The following is a 22,330-nucleotide window of genomic DNA, read 5'->3' as shown; positions in this document are numbered from 1 at the left end:
GGAACCTCAACCGGCCGCCTTTGTGTGCGCCGGTAGCACACCATTTTTGTTCCGCTCGATGCAATTGGAATTAGACGGATGAAAGGGGGAGAATGGAAAGAAGGTTGCGAGGTGCGATGGTAATAAATTGTTAGAAAATGGATGCAGCGAGTAGTTGAGTTTTTTTTTGTGTGCGGCGTGTTAAAAATCTGCATCTGCTTAATTTGTTCGTCACCTTTCTCAGTGAGGAAATCAAATAGGGGAAGGGTTTTTTTTTCATTGGTACCTCACATATATATTACTTTCAATGCAACATGTTTGGAGGTTTTGAGAGGGTACTTCTATTCGATGGTTTAATCCGTACTCCCGGCTTTTGACACGATCATGGTGAAGTTTGCGCGTTTGTTTGCTTAGCGGAATAGTGCTGCTTTGGAGAATATGGCCATGTTGCGAATGCGTAATGTTCCCGGATGAGGATGGCTTGCAACGAGTGTGGTTAATTTGAATTAATGGTTCCGATCAAACGCCATGGCTCAATTCGGAGAGTGTTGATTTTAAATTCAAATTTGGGTTGATTTTCAGGCAGTTACTTCCCCTTTAGGATAAATATCTTTTTATAACAGTTGTTTTAGAATATAACAATCAACAATATACATCTCTACCGATCTAGTACTTCAAATAATGTGGCTTCACTAACCATAGCGGACTATCCACGATCATAGCAGGCCATATTGAACGTTTCTCGTCCAAAAGTCCTCTTCAGATACGGAAACAAACGCGTTGTAGCATTCGTTTGCGACTGATTTTCCAAGATTTTCTACTTTTCTTTTTTTCCAAGATTTTCCTTCACCTCAAAAAAAAAAACACGCATTTTTATTCGAAATTCAATCGACAAGAGTGAATTATAGACGAACAACTCAATGCGGGACTCCCGTCATTATCGAGCCAAACAGAAGAGTGCTTTTTAATTCACGTTTTCATTATATTCAATATCGTACCAAAACCATAACACCTTGTAGAGACGAATGAACTCTCTGAGTTTAAAGTCTCTTTAATTCAATACCGTTACCATAACACCTTTTGCTTGTTAAATTAATGTGACTAATAGTTAATACTGTATCAATTTAGTGCAGTGTCAAGCAAAGTGCCTAACTGTTGACAAACAATGTCAATAATCAATACAAATAATCGTGTTTCACAAACCGATGTCAAGAATAAAAGAAACACATTCAGAAGATGATTTGTAGGAGATGTAGATAACGATGAAATTTCATATTGAAGGAGTTTCGTAAGAGTTTGTTACAAACCCTAGAAAGTATATAGCATAGATTTGCGATCCGGAAAACCGCAAAACGCTTCGTTATACCAAAAGCACGCTGGAAAAACGGATTAAGGAACGCTACTCATTCACAAAAAAGATGCAGCAGCATTCTTTTCAACGAAGAAGCAATAATTATCGAGTAGTGGAAAGTTTGGGAAGAGTCGTCGAGAATCTCCTCAAAACCCATCATCTCAGCAGAATGGATCAATAACTTTATGAAAGGACACCTGGAACTTTCCTAGAACGTTGCCAATAACTTGATCAAGCGGCTTGTTGTGCACGAAGATGATTTTTTTTTTATCCCATCCGTTTATTAGGCTCATTTAGCAATCCAGCTGTCACAGAGCCGAATTTATTCGTATACATTTTTATGTTAAGATAACTATTGTTGTATATTATTTAGGCTTAAGATTCCTATCCATCGATAAACATTTGTTTTTTTATGTATAACACAGCAGCTGTTTAGGCCTAAGAATATTCCAATTCTATCGATACACAACACATGCCGAGTATTCCATTTCTATCAATACACAAACACATGCCGCCTTTTTCGGCGTTAGAATATTCCTATTACGGAAGTTTATAGTTGGACTGTTCACAACGGGACTGCTGATATGAGGCTTCCATTGCTGTGTTAGAATTAGCACCAATTACCGATGCAGCAGATCGTAATGTGAGCGGTAAGGGACTGGGATTACCGACACATGATGATTGTTGCGTGGACGTAGTAGCTAGAATAACACACAAAGATGGTCAGTTGAGGGGCCCTGAGTTATTAGCTCATGATCGTTCGCTTAGTAGCGGACACGCAACCAATTAGGCTACGAAGACCCCCAAAAAGATGATAGTCACACATGATTATTATCGACTAGAAATAAATCATAAAATGAACTTCCTAACTTTTTTCATTATTGATGTTGGGTTTAGGATTATGAGAGAATAACAATGAAATGACAAGCTCTACAAAATCAATCGGCTTTATTGCCGTTTTCACTTCACGGTGAAAACGAAATGAACGGCACGCCATTGAACTACGTTTTACAAGTCAGTGAAGCGTCAAAGATAATAATGGGTTTTCAGTCAGAATGAACTCCTTACAAATAAAAATTATGAATGAAAATTAACTTCTCCGTATCAAATTAGTGTTCAATGTGAATGGTAAACTCTGTTTTGTTCATGTGGTGAAATAATCTCTTACAAAAATTGTATTTGAAGATAATTTTACATTATAACGAAAAGTTTTAGTGGAAAATTAATTTCGTGTTCAGATGTCGACGCCGTACCGTTGTCATCACAGATACCCTTCATTTCGTTTTCACCGTGAAGTGGAAACGGGAATAAAACCGAACAACTGATTTCTCTCAAAAAACGCTACTGACAAAATGTGTCCGGAATTAAAAACAAAAGTGTCCGAAACTCAAATCATGATCAGGAAAAATGTCTGGAAATTAAATCGCGGCACAAATTCAAAAATTTTGAACAAATATAACATGATTTTATAGAATTTTGTGCTTCATAACATACATGAATGTCTTCTAATTCGATAGGAACGGTAATTTTTCATGCTATGATTTGTCAATATTTCTAAGTTGTTCAAGTTAGCATCCGGATTCGGATGCATTACGATACTTAATGGTAAAGATTTTCATATACTTAGTGGTTTTTATATTGTGTTGTTATTCACAATGTGTGAATAAAGTTTCACGACTCAAACTTTATCAAACTATGATCTGCAGGGAGTTTGTTCCCCTTGGCCAAACGGTATCTGAAGAATAATATGGCTTGAGGTCGTCGAATTCGACCGGAATATCATAGCCTATGAAAAAGAGTGTTTGAACACGATAATGCATTGAATCACAAGTCACTGACTGCATGATATTTTGTTTCGGAACCGTGCCTGTTCGTTCCAAATCATCTGCCGTATTCACACCCTGTAACCTTTCTCTTCTCCCAAAAATTAGGGCAACATCAAAAGGCCTTTTTTAACGATATTGGAACCATTTGCAAGGTTTCAACCAAAACATTGATAGGTATCTATTTCTCAGTTTGAGCTAAAACACTTTCCTGAATCGCGTTTCAAATCGATGTTAAAAAGTGTGTGTGGAGAAAATTACTTCGAATAATAATATTAACAAATATTCAAATAACTTGTTCTAAAGTTGGTTTTCATTTTTTTTTGAAGTTTTGGCAACACTGAACTTTTGTTTACAAGTCGAACTACTATCAACTCATTAAAAATTTTATATTTCTTCACATTTACGTGTAAAAATCGTGAATTACAATCCTGGGTAAAGCTAAGAGCACAAAGGACCAGGAAATACAAAATGCAACCACCAGGACATTACACAACATTAACCGGAGCAACAACGATAAACCGTATGTGCATCTAACCCCACTTCTCATTGAAAATTTTCCGAGAGCCAGCGATGCAAACATGCTTCATCCGCGATACAACTTGCGACGAAATCTTCGGACCGCTTCTCTAGACAGATTATCTGCAACTACATCTGCTAATAATACCGCTCCAACAGTAGACGGGTCGTCACTACCAAAAACCCGTTCTGCTCGCCCGGCAATATCAACACAAAACAGTTACCAGCTGCTGAGTGATCACAATAATGATGCAAGTGAAAATGAAACAAACCCTTCTCCATCCCAACCATTCCGTAAAGTGAGAATACCACCGATTTATATAATGGAGATGCAGATCAGTGATATTTTTCAGAAGTTAAAAGAAGCGGGAATCTCTCCTAGTGAAAACTGCCCCTTCTTTCTCAAACACACTAATAAATAGGTTCAATTGATAACGAAATTGAACTGGACTCGAGTTGGATAACGATAAGGAAATCATACGGCTAATTTTCGTGGATGTCCTGCAAGGCAGAATTATATAGAAGATCTGGAGAAAAGAAAGAAGAAACAAAACATCATTCCACCACGCGTGACCGATTCGACGTATCCGACATTGAACAAACCTGGAGCACCGCATATTTCTACTCAACAAACATCGGAGTCTGCCAGTAGGAGGAGTTTCGCGCAAGTATTATCCGATTCCAGTTATGTTGCCCCCGAGAATGGTGATGAGTCTGCCTGTGACAATCTTTTCACCATTTCAGAGTTCCTTGCCCTTGCAAGAGATATGTTCATCCGCCTAAGTTGCTGCCGCACTAAACAACAGCAATTTCTGGCTCTTTCAGAGCTAATGATTAAATATATTTATCATGGATAATACAACTCTCAATGTAGTTAATTGGAACGGCAGATCCGTGCTTCAGAAACGTCTTGAATTTTTCGAATTTCTAATTAAAAATAAAGTGGACATTGCTACTGTCTCGGAAACATGGCTTAGACCTGCCAACTCTTTCCATCATCCGAACTACATCTGCATTCGAGCTGACAGAAGAAGCACGGACAACGAGCGAGGAGGTGGTGTGCTGATCGCTATCAAAAAAGGAATAAAATTCACGCAATCTGTCGGAGTACAAATCCATCATGCGAGTGGAAGTATCCACATTATTGCCGTCTACTTCCCGGGACAACATCGAAATGTTTCATGGAATATGTATCAAAGTGATATCAACAAACTAGTACACCGCAGCGCACCTTTTTTCATCGCTGGAGATCTTAACGCCCGCCATCGCCAATGGAATTGTTTGAAAGCTAATAAGGCTGGGAATATACTAGTCAGGAAAGCTTCATCGTCTAGCTTCTTCGTACACTACCCTGACACATACACGTATCATCCTAGTGGCACTCGTCGTCCGTCGACATTGGATCTAGTTCTTTCGAATAATCTAGTCAACATGTCACCACCGAAAGTAGTTAATGACCTATCATCAGATCACCTACCAGTTCTGTTCAGCATAGAACTAACTGTACCCTTCACTCAGGATACGCCAATGGTTCACTGTTACTCAAGGGCTAATTGGCACCTGTTCAAAAATGTCTTAAATAACAAAATCGATTCATTAGCTGCATCACTGGCGAATATAGAAAACTCTGGTGGAATTGACAGATGCTTAAACTCTTTCACCAGATTCCTCATCGAGGCCGAATATGAAGCTGTCCCTAGAAAACCGGTGCGACCACACGATGAATTAATGCTACCTGAATCGACCCTGCTGTTGATTCGTTTACGAAATCAACGTCGCCGGCAATGGTACCGTACACGTGATCCGTTCCTGTGGATCGTCGTGGAGTCTCTCAATAATAGAATTCGTATTGAATGCAACACTGTCAGAAATAAAAAATTTGCCAACACAGTTAGCCATCTAGAAAGTGGTGCAAAAGATGTTTGGCGAATTAGCAAAGCTTTGCGGAAGAGCATCAAGTATAACCCACCACTACGACAAGGTAATACCCTCGTGGCAGCTCCCTTGGAGAAATCAAATTTTCTTGCCAATAACTTTGCTGCTGCTCACTGTAACACACAACTTAGTGATCTGGCGACGTCGAGTGTAGTAACAGAATCCGCACGCCTAATCACTAGAACATTAGTCCCTGACAATGAAACTACAGTTATTCAACCCAATGAGTTAAAACAAATCATCAAGCAAACGAAAGTAAGAAAGGCTCCTGGGAAGGATAATATTCGAAATATATTGCTGAAAAATATTCCAAGGAAAGGTTTGATTATGTTCACCAGGATCATAAACGCTTGTCTACGTCTGTCATATTTTCCGAACCAATGGAAGCACGCAATCGTAACTGCAATCCCTAAACCAGGAAAGGACATCTCACTACCAAACAACTATCGGCCCATTAGTCTTCTACCTTCAATGAGTAAAGTATTGGAACGTGTCATACTCACCCGCATTGAACGCCATTTGGAAAATCACAACATAATTCCAAGTGAACAGTTTGGTTTCAAGCGCGGTCACTCGACGAACCACCAACTTGTCAGGCTCACTCAAAACGTTAAGCAGCTATTTAATCAAGGACAATCAGCGGGAATGATTCTTCTAGACATCGAGAAAGCCTATGACTCTGTCTGGCACGATGCGATATTGCATAAATTGAGAGTATCGAATTTCCCTATATACCTCCAAAAAATGTTGCAATCTTTTTTGAACAAACGCTATTTCCAAGTGATTGTTAACGGGGTATTATCAGACTGTAAACCAGTTCCGTATGGTGTTCCCCAGGGGTGCGTACTTAGTCCCGTATTATTCAACATTTTCGTCTCTGATGTACCACGAGTGGATGGTATCAGCTACTATTTTTTTGCTGATGACACGGGCTACATTGCTGCAGATTAAAACCCACAAAAGGTTATAGACCAGCTACAAAATGCTCAGGATGCACTTGAGGAGTTTCAACGACGTTGGAAAATGAAGGTCAATCCATCTAAAACACAAGCGATATTTTTTACACGACGACGCAGTCCAATATATTTGCCACAATCGGAAGTGACTGTATTTGGACATCCTGTTCCTTGGTCTGACCAAGCTAAATATCTTGGGTTGATTCTAGACCAAAAGCTAAAGTTCGACAAGCACATAGCCAATTCCCTTATCAAATGTGACAAACTAATGAAAATGCTCTACCCACTAATCAGTCGACGTTCAAGACTAAGCATTACGAACAAACTTTTACTGTACAAACTCATACTTCGTCCAACGATAACGTACGGATTTTCAGCCTGGCACAGCTGTGCGCGCCGTCGACAGAAAAACCTTCAATATCGACAAAACAAGATACTCAAGATGATGCTAATCTTGAATTCAACTACCCCACTGACGATCTACATAAACTGGCACATATCTAACCAGTATCCGAATTGACGTTGAGACTGTTGCATAAATTTTGGCTCGATGTCTGAAAACACTCTCATATCAAATCTAGTGCAGGTCCAACTGTAATATAGAAATTTTCCCTCTCATGCTTTCCCCCTTCTGTTCAGTTCGTGCAACAGGTTTTTTTTCAATTTTTCCTGTTTCCCTCGTCAATCATTCTCTGTACATAATTGCCCGAAACAAAAGAATATGTTAAGCCACACTGCAAGGAAACCCATACCTCTGTTATAGTATTAAGAATTATATTAAATAAGTTAAGTTATGATCAATAAAAGAAAAAAAAAAAAAAAAAAAAAACGCCTCCACGAAGATCATATGACGACATTTTTAGATCGGGCGTGAACTGGAAACACACACCTGGTCTTGGCTCCGAGAACGGGTGTCGAAAGTGGCTAAGTGAGGGGGTGCGAGCGAGTCAGAGCGCTATATCTCTCCCGGGGAAGGCCTCCCGGGTCATGGAGGCCTTGCCAACCCGCTGTCTCCCGGGCAAAGGAGATACACCCAGAAAATGGAGCTACGTTCACGAAGAGTAATTAGAATGCGATCACCCGAGGAGGGTCCCCGAACTGGAGCTGGTCCTGGAACGGGCGTAAGAGCGAGCGGCCAGCGGCTGGAGGGCGATGTGCAAGAGCGGGCCACCAGCCGGGTTCAACCCGAAGAGCTACCGCCACACGGAAACAGCAGCCATCGACATCACCCAAGAAACGCTGCGCCTACGAGACGTGTTGCGACTGCCAGACGACAGTCGTCCACACTTGTGGGTACCACTAGGCGCCGGATCATGTGGACACACGAAATGAATGAATTCGTGATCCGCGCCTATTACATCTGCACTGCTTTGGAGACGGACATGAGCGGTCGCCCTCGAATACTAACAATGTTCGAGGAAGCGTATCCAGAGTTCGTCGGGAGGCTTGATCAGAACGCGATGAACGCGAGGCGTAGAGCGATAGTACGCAACAACATGCTCTCCCAAACGCAAATCGACGAGATCAAGCAGCAGGTGCAGAGAGAAATAAGCTCCAGGAACAACAGAGCAAGCGATGTGTCGAGACGAAGTTCAGTACGGCTGAGCAATTCATTCAGTGGGGCACGCGAATCAGCACCAGTGGAGGCCACAGTACAACAACCCCCTGAGCCGGAAGACCCACAGCCAGATCAACAACTACTACGCGATCTGGTCTTCCACTACGACGAGGCGATCTCACAGTTCCGCGACACAGACCCATTGTCGCGCCCCAGGATCCCGAAGTTGCAGCATTCCCGCAGGCTGACAAGTGCAGTAAAGCTCATGAACGAGCACGTTCTTCCGCTGCACTTGGTTGATGCTGAGAACATGGAGGAGCTGCAACTGAAAGTTTACTGTGCTGCTGTGGCGACCGCCAAAAGTTTAGGATACCGTATTAGGCCAAGAGGCGGACTGCTCCAACATCTCCGTGAAAGGCGTGAGCCTCCATGGCGAAGGACATTGGAGCAACGGATCCTAAACAAGCGCGCCGCAATTGGAAGACTGATGGCGTACAAAAGAGGCAGCAGATCGGCGAAATTATGTCGCCAAGTTGCTGTGATCGTGCGGCCTACTGAACTTCGCCAGCTGGGAGCTCACCAGCTGACGGAAAAACTCGACACACTGGTACAGCAATTGAGCGTCCTAACTAAACGGCTGAAACGTTACTCTGACTCTGCAAAGCGCCAGGAACAAAATCGGATGTTCAGAGATAACGAAAAAGCGTTCTACGACCACATTAGCGACGAGAAGCCCGACTACCGCGAAGGTTTGCCAGATATTAGCGATGTGACGAACTTCTGGGCTGGTATTTGGGAAACCCCAGTACAACATCGCGAAGGGCAAATGTGGTTAAGATGGGAGGAGGAGAGTTGTGGTGAAATTGGAGAGATGCCAGCTATCATCGTCGGAGAGAACGATGTCCGCGAAGCCTCGCGGTACCTGAGGAACTGGGCAGCACCGGGCCCCGATGGTGTCCAGAACTTTTGGCACAAGAAGCTGACCGTCGCACATCCAAAGATAGCTGAGTGCTTCAACAAGGTGCTACGTGACCCACACAACCTTCCTGAATTCGCCACCCGTGGCGTCACCTTCCTCCTCCCGAAAGACAGCAACACATTGAACCCATCAAAGTACAGACCGATAACGTGCCTATCGAGTCTGTACAAAATACTGAGCAGCATAATTACCGCCAAAGTTTCTGCTCACTGCGAACAGCATCACATCATCGCAGAAGAGCAGAAAGGATGCAGGAAAAATACGCATGGCTGCAAAGACCAGGCCATCATCGACGCAGCCATAGTCGGCCAGGCGGTATATAACCAGCGGAACCTAAGTATGGCCTACATCGATTACAGGAAGGCTTATGACTCCATACCTCACTCGTTTCTCGTCCGGGTATTGGAGCTCTACAAAATTGATCCCGTCGTCGTTAGGTTCCTGCAGCATGCGATGAGGCAGTGGAGTACGTCTCTGCACCTCAGTGATGGGGAAAATGTGTTGCAGTCTAGAACGCTGCAGATAAAGAGGGGGATATTCCAAGGCGACTCTTTCAGCCCGCTTTGGTTTTGTCTGGCACTGAACCCCCTCAGTAGGACGCTCAATAGAAACGGTCATGGCTATAAAATAAGGTATGGCGACGGCGCCCACGAAGAAGTGACCCATACCTTCTACATGGATGATCTCAAGGTCTACGCTGATTCACGTCAGCGTCTAGGTGTAGCTATCCGGGTTGTCGAAGACATAAGCAGGGACATCTGCATGGAGTTCGGCCTCGACAAGTGTCGCTGTGTCCACCTGCTTAAAGGACAACTTACCGAATCCGGAGGCTACGAGGTCTATGACGGCGAGTTTATAAGAGACATGGTTCGTGGCGAATCCTATAAATATCTTGGATTCCGACAGCTCAACGGGATTCGCCACTCCGACATCAAGACGGAGCTGCGAGACAAGTTCTTGAGTCGAGTGAACTGTGTCCTGAGGACTTTCCTCAACGCGGGGAACAAGGTACGCGCGATCAACACATTCGCGGTTCCCCTGCTGACCTTCAGTTTTGGTGTAGTCAAATGGAGCAAAACTGACCTAGAGGACCTTGAGAGGAGGATGAGGAAAGCATTCAAAGAGGCCGGAATGCACCATCCTCAATCGGCACTGGAGAGAGTTTCACTACCACGCAAAGAAGGGGGACTTGGAATAGTCGACATATCTGCACTGTGTGTTGCCCAGGTACGACAACTGCGCGAGTACTTCGCAGAACGCGCCAACCAAAACGCGCTATACCGGGCTGTCTGCGCCGCCGACAGAGGATACAGCGCTCTGCACTTGGCGCAAGCGGAGTACCAACTCAACTGCAATCTGCAGACAGTGGAGGAGAAGATTGCAGCTTGGAAGCAGAAGGCAGTGCATGGTGCCCACCCCCATCAACTGGATCGGCCACACGTCGACAAGGCCGCATCTAATCTGTGGCTAACGCGTGGTGAACTCTCTTCAGTAGTAGAAGCCGACATGATAGCCATCCAGGACAGGATAATGCCGACGAGAAACTGCAGGCGGTACGTCTGGCATCAAGACGTTGATGACATTTGCCGGATGTGCCATCAACCAGGTGAAAACATAGAGCACATTATGGGAGGCTGTCCCGTTTTGGCCAACGCAGCCTACACCGAGCGCCACAACAACGTGGCCCGTATTGTTCATCGACAACTGGCGCTCCAATGTGCTCTACTGGAAGACAACGTACCAAACTACCGGTACCTGCCTGCACCTGTCCTGGAAAATGACCGTTTCAAGCTGTACTGGGATCGCACTGTTCTGACCGACCTCTCGATCCACCACAACCGCCCAGATATAATGGTTTACGACAAGAGCGACCGTAAAGTCACCATCATCGATGTCGCTATTCCACTGAACCAGAATCTGGAGGAGACCCACGGTCGCAAAATCTGCAAGTACCGACCATTAGCCGTGGAGCTCAAGGAACTGTGGGGGCTAAGGGAGGTCCCAAGAATTGTTCCAGTCGTTCTCTCTGGAACTGGAATTATCCCGAAGACACTTCTGGAAGCGCTAAAGGTGTTGAACATCGAGAAGGAATTGGCCGGCATCCAAAAGTCGGTCATCCTTAGCACCTGCGCGATTGTCCGACAATTTCTCGGTCAGGACTGAAACAGCACGAGCATGTAGATACGTGCATTCCGCAGAGCCTAGTCCCCCTTTGGCATTCAGAAGCCCGGGGGCAGGTGAAAATTCTGGCTAGGTTCGCCTAGTTAAGAAGTGAGATAAGTCTGCCAAAAAAAAAAAAAGTTGGTTTTCAACCAACCAGTCCCGAAACCTCATTGAAAAACAGTGTGTATACTAGCTGTGATGGGAAAATTTATTTTTATTTAAAACAGAATAAAATACGCATTACTAAACGCCACTCTTGGGGTATCCATATACTAATACAAAGCATTTGACAGCGTCATTTGCGACCCGTACAATTTGTATCCGAGTTCAATTCATGAAAAAAACATACAGAAAAACGGATTTATATCAATAAAATTCAATAAAGACGCGAATAGCAGAAACATACAGGAAGAATGAACTTCGAAGCATGACAAAAAGAAAGAAAGGGATCATTTAGTTATAATCGATGAGTTTATCGCGAAACTAGAAAGCTAGAAATGCATTATCCATCGGTCGTGTGATCCAAGAAAATGTTGATTGTCACAAAGAAAAGTTCTAAAAATATCTATGGTCTAACAAACAATCTGTGATTGCAGACTGCATTCAAACCCTTTTGTCACAAACTGATCGTAGTCGAAGTCTAACATCGGAGGCTGAATTTAAAGGTGTTGAGAATTATTATGGCAACCCCAGAGCCACAGGATTATGACATCGCATCCTCTGCGAGAAGGATTTCGATCTTTTCGAGCCAGTAAGCAACCAAACAGGACACTGAAGCAGAATCTAGTGGCCAGAATGACGCGCCCGGAAGTTGTACAATGAGGTTCTTATGAAGAACGCAGGATGCATCCTTATGGACGACGAAACGTACGTGAAGATGGATTATGGGCAACTTTCCGTACAAAAGTCCTTATAGGTTCAAAATGCAAGCAAGTTCTAGCAAGTTCAAAATGCTTTTTGCTGGAAGATGTGACCAGTGAAATCTAGAAATCCAGATCAATCCGGAACCTGGCTAAAGCAGCGAATGTCTCGAAATCTTCCACGCATAGATTGGTCGAAGATGCCTGAAGAGCATCATTCAGGGCTAGAATAAGGCGCATTTGATAACGGAACGTATCAAAGCATTGCGGCTAGAGCGGTCGAAACGTTTGCTGTCTAAGTTGAAAAATAAGCTACCGATCGGTCTGTTCTCTTATGAAAAACTTTTTTCGATTGATCCGGTATTAAATTCCCGAACGAATACGAAAATTCCAACCCTGAAGACTTACGATGCTCCAGCGATTGTAAAATTTAAGTTTACCACCAAGCATCCCTCTGGGATCGGCAAAATCATATTCAACTGAGGATCAACAGGGGATAGGGGATTTGTGTAAAAGCGAACTCTGAAGTCTACAAGAGCATTTAGAGGAATCGAGCGCTTTCGTGGATTCATGAAACTTCGACAATATTGTTTTCCAACAAACTGGAGCACCATGTCACACCTCTAAACGGACCTGAACTTGTTTAAAGTGAAACATGTCATTTTGGCCGAAAGATACTTGGCCTCCAAACAGTTCAGATTCGAACCCCTTCAACTTTTCGATATTGGCGTATTCAGAAGCGAGCGTGTCTGTGGATTCTCACACCCAAGTGACGATTCTCCGAAGGCTTCCATCGCCAAGCCGTTCAATTACTATGCTATAACGGAGTGCTCTCGATTTCTCTAGAATAAAGGAGGGCATATCGGGTGATCATTTCTGAATCGGTTAAAATACATAAAAAATAAAAAATAAATATTGAGGAAGGATTTTTTAAATCAAATGTTTTTGTTAAGAAAACTTGTTTTCCCGTTTGGTATCTATGATATGATGATGTGATGATGATGGTCCCGCCTCCTTCCTCTACAGAGATTTGAGCAAGACGAGTTATCTAAAAGATAATTTAGTTATTTTTTTCAGCATTGAAATCAGTTTGGCGAACAAAAAAAAACGAACTGATTTTATTCACAGATATAAGTTCAAAAAAAATTGCAATGTCAAATGACAAGCCAATACTCAGTCATGTCCGCAACAGAGCCGATACGGTCCCGACGAGGCCCTTGCAGCCGAGTGGTCCACCAGAGCACCGCCAGCCTTGTATTGGATTGACTATGAATATCCTCATCCAGAGAAATCGAGAAAATTTCCTTAACGAACAATTTCTAGACCGGCACTTAGAAAACTTTCAATTTAATATCCTTTATATCTGTGTTACGCGCGCGACGCTCAAACTTATGTAGACTACTTTTATTTTTTTTTAACTAATTTAATATAAAACAACAAAATAAAAACTAAAAATTGTCCATCATCACCAGGATCATGACGGACATAATAGAGAGGACATAAATACAAATTTAAAAAAAGATAATTTAAAAAATTAAGTAGTTTGCAAAATATAATCCGTTCGAAAAAAACTTCGTCAGGTTAATTGAAAATACTAAAAACAAACTGCAAAAAAAAAATCCCACATTAAATTATCCGTTCGTATAAAACTTCGTCAGTAACAATCTTCGTCATAAAATTTAAAAATATATCGGTCGGCTGTTAATGAAACACAGCTTTCACGTGTGAAATACAGTGCCTCTTAAATTCTGTAAGTGTTGTTGCACGTTTAATATGTCTTGGCATCGAGTTGAACACATTTATACCTTTGGAATACAACGAATTTTGTGAAGCACATGTCAAGAAATTGGGTGTTCTCAATTCATTCGCGTTTCTTGTGTTATAACTGTGAAAGTCACTTCCTCTTTCAACTCGATCACACAAATATCGAGGCAGCAAACCTTTAACTACTTTGAAAATGAACACCATAGTTAAATAAACAATCCTTTGCTTCACGGATAACCATTGCAGAGCGTCCAACATTAAAGATGAGGAAGTGAATCTGTTACATTTTAGTATCAACCGCATTATTTTATTTTGCAAACGCTGTAATCTCGATATTTGTGTTTCATTGGCCAGAAATAAAATGGAAGAGCAAAAGTCTAAATGAGGAGAGATGATTGATTTGTATAGCTGTATTTTGCTGCAAATAGTTAAATCGTTTTTCAATCGGCATAAGATTCCATACTTCTTGGCAATTTTCTTGATGTCATTGTCAATGTGAGTGTTGAACTTGAGTTTGTCATCAATAATCACGCCAAGATATTTAATTTCCCGAACGCGATCAATAGTCTCATCATCAATAACAATAGAGACGTTTTCATTTGAACGATTTCGCGAGATTACCATGTATTTCGTTTTACTTATGTTCAATTTTAATTGCTTATACTTCAACCATCTACTTAAAGAATGCAAATCTCCATTTAAATGTGACGCGACCTGGTTTAAATCATTAGCTGCAATGAATAATACAGTATCATCTGCAAAAAGATTGATATCACAAAATCGTAAAACTCGTCGCATGTCATTAATGTACATAATAAATAAAATCTATCTGGTATCTCTGGAACGCCTCCAGGCAGTCAATAATGTAAGAAGAGAGCAAGGAAGATTTGATTAAACTTCATTTGGACATTTTCCGTACTTTTTTGACCACTCCAAATGTGACAAATAAATATGAATCGATTCGTTTGGATTAACCCATCACATTTGGGTTTTGAATGTTGAGAATAAGCAATCAAAACAGCCATGCGTCCATTTCCTCTTGTTCTCCGAAAAAAAAAGTCTATCCATGAAACAAAAATTCCAAATTGACACTCACCATTAAGGGAGCTGCATGTCTCGTACAGCCAGGGGCGCGTCGCAGCCGGAAAGAGCGGGTGGTGTGGATGATGCGGGTACACGGGCAGGGCGGTGAAGCGGGCGTGCAGATCCTCCGCCAGGGCGGACCGCAGGTTCGCTTTGCTATCCAGTAGCAGTTCCGGCGAGGACAGCGGTTCATGCTGATGAGAGGAATCGTCGATCGATCGGTTTGCCTGGTGGCGACTGTGACTGCTGCTGTCGTCGTCACTGTTTGCCGGGGTCATATTGCCATTGTTGCTATCGGTGTCCATTGCAGCCGCCGCCGCGCCGTTCGGATGATGGTGATGATGATGACGGACTGTCGTCGGGATGAGTCCCTCCTCGCTGGTGTTCTCATCGTCCACCACGAGCTGCTTCTCCTGTTTGTCTTTGTGGCCAAGAATGTCGCTTATGTGGAAACCGGAGCCGCTGTTACCGGTCGATCGCTGGGACGGGGGCAGTTTCATATTGTCCAACAGTCTGGAAAGAAGGCGTGGGAGAGAAGGCAATTCGATCAGACATCCGATAATACATAGTTTTTTTTTTTGGTTCTCATTCAACTTGGTGCGTTTGTGTTAGACAGGCAAGGATTGCACCTTTCGGGGCTACGGAAATAATCAACCCACCAAACAACCAAGAAAAACGATTGGATTAGATTAACGTCAATCAATTTGGGATCGAACCGAGTGTGAGTGTGTTTGGGGTGCAAAGGGTCGGGGGATCACAAAACTTTTCTTTCGCTACCATTTCCATCGGATTACAATGTGATTTAGATTGTACAGTTTCCACCTTGTTTTACCCCGGTCTCTATTACTATTTTTTTCGCTTCCCAACGGATGCACGGTGAAGGTAAGGGACTTAATTCTATCCTTGGAATAGTTATTTTTCTCTTCGATAAAGTTCTGGTATTTACTTTCCCCCGATGCCACTCCTCCGTCACCGGTAATCCGGTTCACGCCACACCGCTTTGTTCGGCTGTCATCGTTCGATTCAAAATTCGGTGGGTGGGATTAATATATTTCGAGCCCTCGGTGGTGTAATAATTTAATTAGATAAACGAAAGGCCGCTGGATGCGCAAAAATCCCCTCCATCAAGTCCTCTTTCACACCGAGAAAAAATCCAAAGGTGTGAAAGTCGGTCCAATGTTTTCTTTAAATTATCATAATCGCACACTTCGTTAATCGGGGCAGAGATAAAAGCCGATAGACTTTTACCGGATAAGCTCATCATTTCTAGCCCGAGAATCCGATTTCAACTTGTGACGATTAACAGGCAACCAACCTTGCACTACCTTGAAAACACGACCTGACCAAGTGTCGAAAGTGTCCGGAATTTCCCGTAGTTCCTTTTTTAACACCTCCGAACAATTGCCACCTCCCACCGGCACTGTCGGGAAGCAAGCAGTAAAACTTATTAAACCTTCAATGCATCTCCTTCCATGGGCAATCGCTCACCCACACCTGTGCTGTGTGCACGACCGCACATCCGAGGGATAATTTATTCCGTTTTCAAAAACAATAATAAATGCAAATTAAGTGCTGAGGCAAAGTTTTGGATGGAGAGAGTACTACTCTCGAGAGCTGAGAGATCGAGTCCTAGGAATTCTCTGCTCCTTTACTGGCGGGATTTCCAAAGCCATTGTGTGCGATCACGTACGGAACGAACGATCAGCGAACAAACCTGTACCGGTGTTCTAAAATTAGCATAATTTCCCACTTGCTGGCAGATATTTCTGGTGAAATTTCTGGTGGGCACGATTCCGGTGAAATTAAGATGTTTTACAGCTGGGGCACGTTTTCGGTGGCGGTAGCGGCGGCGGCGGCATCGGAAGTCATCAATGAGAGTCCCGAAAGTCCGCTTTTGTGCGGGGAGGTTGTAATCCCCGAGAGTGGGCTGTCGACACATTCGCAGCTCGGGTGGTTTTGTTCAAGAGCAGGAATTGGCTGTCTCCACTTGAGCGAGGAGAAATTGTGGCAACCCCGTGAGAGGTTTAATCGGGAGACCATCATATAAACAGCATCCCCTGATTTCTTGATGATCTTTTGTATGTTTGCATATTGAAATTGATTCTCAAATTCAACTGTTATGTCTTAACAAGACTATAAAAAACATCTTAAGCATCTCAAGTTTCGAAGAAAAATTGGTTTTGATGCTGATGTTCTATCAAAACATCTTTTCTATATACTTCGCATCCCGAATTTCCTGTTTGGACAATATTTATACCTTTTTTGATATTAAAAAAAATGTTGAAAGTATGCTCCCGACTTTATTCATTTCATAGGGCACTATGCAAAAAACTATTGAGCGAAATCAGTCGATTTTCTTTCAGATGTTGGAGTTGTCATAGTTTATTATTTTCATGTAAAAATGTGTTTATTTCTTTTGAAACGTAAACCTTTTTACGCTTCATGCACAGTGTCTTCCAGTTTCGTATTCGCTACGACCTTGAAGCTATCCGGTGTTCGGTCAAACTACTATCCGTTTAATCACTAATTAATACGAATTTCACTTCAATTTTTTCAGACCTTTTCCTCTACTTGAAACTGATCATGTTTGTCTACGAAAATTATCTGAAGTGGGCATAAGAAACTGGATGAAACTGCTGGGTGATAGAAAATGAGTTTTTGCGCATTTTTGAGTGACCATGAACAGTTTTGCATCAATAAAAAAATGTTTTTTCTTCGATATCCTAACGAACGTAACGAAAAAAAAAGTTGCCGCATATCGAGGTATAACTGTATTGATTTTTCTTTTGGTGAATCGATCGCATTAAAATGTCAAAATATATGGTTAGGAGCTTGTAATCCATGATTACAAATGAAAATTTTCATTGGTAACAAATCTGTATTCTGTGCAAGGAGAAAATTGAGGCACTCGAGTAGCAGAGCACCGTTTGCAATCAGCTGCTCCCACGAAAAAAAACTTAAATTACATCGACGGCCAAACCACAGTTCACAGCTTAAAGCTCGCTACCGAACACAGTTTATGCGTTTGAGTCGAGCGTTGAAGGAAAAACGACCGCATTATGACCGAAGGCACGATAAAACGATTTTACAGCACGACAACGCTCGGCCACTGGCTACCGAGTTGTCATTAAAAGTCACCTCGAAACACTTTATCGGGACATATTACTGTACTCTCTTCATATTCTCCGGATATCGGTCCTTCTGACAACCATTTCTTCCGATATTTGGCGCATAGCCTGGCTGAACAACACTTCAATCATTCAAGAATGAGTACAGAGTCATTTTTTTTGGAATAAAACTAAGATTCTGGCAAAAACCGTGGTTTTCTATTTGTACATCTGGTTTGAATATTTTGGATTAAGGACCACGTTTTGAAAATAAAATTGGACTTTACCAAGCAAAACACAAAAAAAATGAATGAAACGTTTTCTTTTCCTTTTTTTCAGATGACAGCCAAATAGACAAAAAGAGAACATCATAAGCAAACATTTCAAACGACTCAATCTAATGAATTCTATGCAAACCACAAAAATTAACTCAACAAATTTGGTATTTGTTTGGAGCACCTTCTTATTAGAAAATTGGAATTTGGAAGTTGTGGAAAGAGCCTCATAAATAATTGAGGAAGATAACAACATATCAAACACATCAATTTTCCCTCCGCTCGATATTAACAGATTCAACAACATTTGTCTTCAACGAATATTACAGAGACAGTAATTGCTAATTCTTTTCCATAGTGTACCTATGTACCGTGCAGTAGGCGTTGGAAAGCAGTCGACTATAAATATTCGCATCCAAGACGGCACAGTGTCGCCGCCTACACTTGCTTCGAGTTTCAGTGAAGGAAACGGACACTCTTTCAGATTGGCACATTATTGGCAGATACAGGTAAACCTTTTTTTTGTGCGGGGGATAGGGACCGCATAAAAAAAGTCATATAAAAAAAATCGTGCAAAACTTCACCAGCAGCTTTAAAAAACCGTGTTCGGTACACATTTTGAAAAAAAATAATTTTTGCGCGGTAGATAGGGACCCCCAAGAAAACAACTCAAATCCACGCCATTCGCCGTTCAATTTCCTTTTGGAAAATTGCTTTTTCGGTTGCGCGTGGCTGTTTTGTGCTGTGTTGTTGTTAGAAATCATGTCATGCAAAAACTTTGAAAAACTTAGAGCATTTGATGAGAGAAGGGGATAATTGAGACGCAAATATGCTTTTTTCGCACTGACATGCATATAAACCATCAAAAAAAAAAAACTAAATGGACGATAACTTCGTCAAATATGCTTCTTTTCATACACCACACACAAAAAATCGCGCATAAAAAACCGCACAAGAACAGAAAATCGCATAAAAAATCGCACAAAAACAGGTTTTACTGTAGTTCGAAATTTTGAAATGTTCACTGAAAATCATCGGATGATATGCGTGATGATGAAAACAAACAAAAATGCAAACCTCAACAGAATTTGCAACTGTGTCAGAAGTGTTAATCACTTCAGTGTGAATTGCCGATAAACAATACTGGACGCCTCAAACGAAGTGAAACCTCATTTTTGAACTAAAGCCATAAGCATAATGTTGTGGAATTTAATGAATTAGAATGGAATTGACTTTCCTGAGTCCAGGAAAAAGATGTTGTATTTTGAATATAAAAGCAAATTTTCAAATGATTTGGTCGGAAACTTTGAGCCATTTCTATTATTCTAGATTTATCAGATTATCAGACTTTAATTATTTATTATTATTTATATTATTATATTATTATTTAGACAGATTAATTAAATGAACAATATGAAGCAGTTGACTTTTTGTTCATGTCTGTTGCTATATTCACACTGGTTCGATGCAATCTGGATCACTTCCATCACAGTATAAAAACCGCAATTCTGAAGCTGGTCGATGATAGAAGATTTATTCTGTATGAGCCTGTCGTCCTGTTGGTTTCTGTTTAATTTCTCAAAAGCCTTCGACACGATTTTCCATAAAATGCTGTGTAGAAAACTAACTCGAAACAAAATTATCGAACCAAGCGGCAGCATTGATTCGATGGTATCTAACCGGAAGAATAGTATGCAACGACCCAAGACAAACATCCAAGATTGGTCGTTGTGTCCCACCACAACTCTCTGAAAACCCGGCATTTTTCTCTAGATGGGATGTGGATGGGATGTGCTACTCCGCCGTACGTACGAAATATTCAGATTACTACTTGTTCAAAATTTTGCAAAACTGTTTTAAGGGCAAGAACTTCGACTCATTTGGCAACATCAGAAGGCACTTACACAAGTTGTTTGATGAGGAACCAAGCATGTTATGGTAGGATGGAATTTTCAGGCTACATCAAAGATTGTGTGAGCAGTGCATATTCTATGCTTTTGATTTATTCTCTAAAAATGATATGAAAATGATCGATAAATGATATGATGAATCAAAACAATAGAGATTTATTCTCTAAAAATGCTCACGAACATCCTGGAAAACACAATATCTTAATATTTTTACTCTCTCGCATCGTAGTTTCTGAGATTCTTACCGAAGTAATTGATTTCTATCCTAGTAGAGGATTGCTCGTCACGCTAATATGCAGAAGAAATTAAGTTATCTCTTGGATAGTTTCACAGGAGCATCTTTAAATATCGATCTGGGTGTCGATGGAAGTGAACGGGGCAAATTCTTTCAGCTGTCTTATAAAGTGCTAACAAAGGTTGAATGATAAGAGATATTTAAATAGCTAAACGCTAACGCTAAACAATGTCACAAAATGTGAGACCGCCACACGTATAGAAACAAGAAGCGTTTTTGCAGGGTTCCGAACGACTTTACTCCGATTATCAGATAACTCTACGAACGATGAACACGAGTTGACATCATAATTCAATTACAATGTGGAACTCCAGCGTTGATGCGAGCCAAAAACCAATGCACAATGGTCCAGTAGATGCATTTAAGTGGAAATTAACAGTTATTCTCTACACAAAAACTGTTTTTATGTTGTCAAAAATAGGGTGATCAAAATTGTCGATGAAATAATAAATCTAACTTTCTTATCTTTATAGATAGAGGTAAACATAGTTCGATAATGTTGTAGCTCTAATTATTTGAGACATCTATGTAGAACAATGTTTTTTTTCTATCTCTTGAAATAACCGATATAGCGCCTTATTTATAAGTTACGTTAGAGTCACCATGAAAAAAACTGTTTTTTTGCTCTAACTTTTAAATTTCAAATTTTACATGCACACTGTCTTCGAAAGACTTTTAGAGCTTACTAATACAAACATTCTTCGATGCAGAACTTGTCAATATCCCAACTTTACTCAAAGTTATTGATATTTCTTCCCAAAAAAAACACGCTCTTTTCATTCGTTTGTCATTCTTTCTGGGTCAAACATTAAAAAAAAATGTTGACGGAATTTGAAAGAACAAATTTCACTCTATATAATATGTGGTTTTCAAAATTATATTATTTTTTGTGTTTGAGTAAATTAAAAATGAAATCAATGAATGCATGAAAACCTATCAATAACTTTTAGCAGGATTAAGATACTGACAGGTTCTGCATCGCAAAATGTTGGTATTGAATGAACTCTAAAAGTCGTACGAAGACCATTTTGATGAAGAATTTTAAATATAAAAGTTAGAGTAAAAAAACCCGTTACCCTAATGCAACTCAGATAAAAGGCGCTAAAAACAACTTTGTGGGAAATATTTATTGTTTAGACAAAAACTGTCTTAGAAGAAATTGTTACATATGATAGAGCGCTCATTTTTATGTTATCAAAAATAAGGTGATCAAAATTGTCGATGAAATGAAAAATCTAACTTTCTTATCTTTATAGATAGAGATATCTGTTTGTTTGAAGTTTAGAGACGAATGAACTCTCAGAGTTTAAAGTCTCTCTAATTCAATACCTTCCTTCCTTGAAGTTTTTGAACTGCCTTCGAGCATGCTAATCTCAAAGAAACTACATTTTTTCGGTTCTGTTTTGTGTATCAGAAAATGAAACAATGGTTTATGAGATGACAACCGCTCCAGAAAATTCGATTGTTTCATAAACTGCAAAAAAGCGGCACTCAGAGTACAGTTGAAAAATGCACGGTTTGTTTACATTTTCATTATACAACCATAAAATCCGGTACTCGGCGATACCGTACCTTCTAAGCCCCGAATAGAAACTTCAAACGTTGCGGTCAAAACCACAGGGCAGACAAAATGTTGTCCCTGCCGCAAAGTGCTGCAGCGTTCATTGTTTATTTGCGTTGACAGCATAAATTGCCTTGTTTCGTTGAAGCGAAATGGGAAATGAATTTTCCGGTGGAATAAACACAATGAAAATTATGAATGAAAAACATCTT

The 22,330-nt window shown here is 41.1% G+C and overlaps 1 protein-coding gene across 2 annotated transcripts in view; it reads right to left on the bottom strand.

Moving 5' to 3' along the window:
- LOC129769896 (homeobox protein vnd) overlaps positions 1–22,330 on the bottom strand; it is a 94,206-nt gene that overhangs the window by 8,720 nt on the left and 63,156 nt on the right. For both annotated transcript variants that reach the window (XM_055772416.1, XM_055772417.1), the window contains one exon: positions 14,984–15,483. In XM_055772416.1, the coding sequence (XP_055628391.1) occupies positions 14,984–15,483 (500 nt within the window). The remainder of the gene's footprint in view (positions 1–14,983; positions 15,484–22,330) is intronic.

This window comes from Toxorhynchites rutilus, chromosome 2 (assembly GCF_029784135.1).
Source record: "Toxorhynchites rutilus septentrionalis strain SRP chromosome 2, ASM2978413v1, whole genome shotgun sequence".
NCBI classification, from domain to species: Eukaryota; Metazoa; Arthropoda; class Insecta; order Diptera; family Culicidae; genus Toxorhynchites; species Toxorhynchites rutilus.
This window is presented reverse-complemented; position numbering and strand designations above follow the sequence as displayed.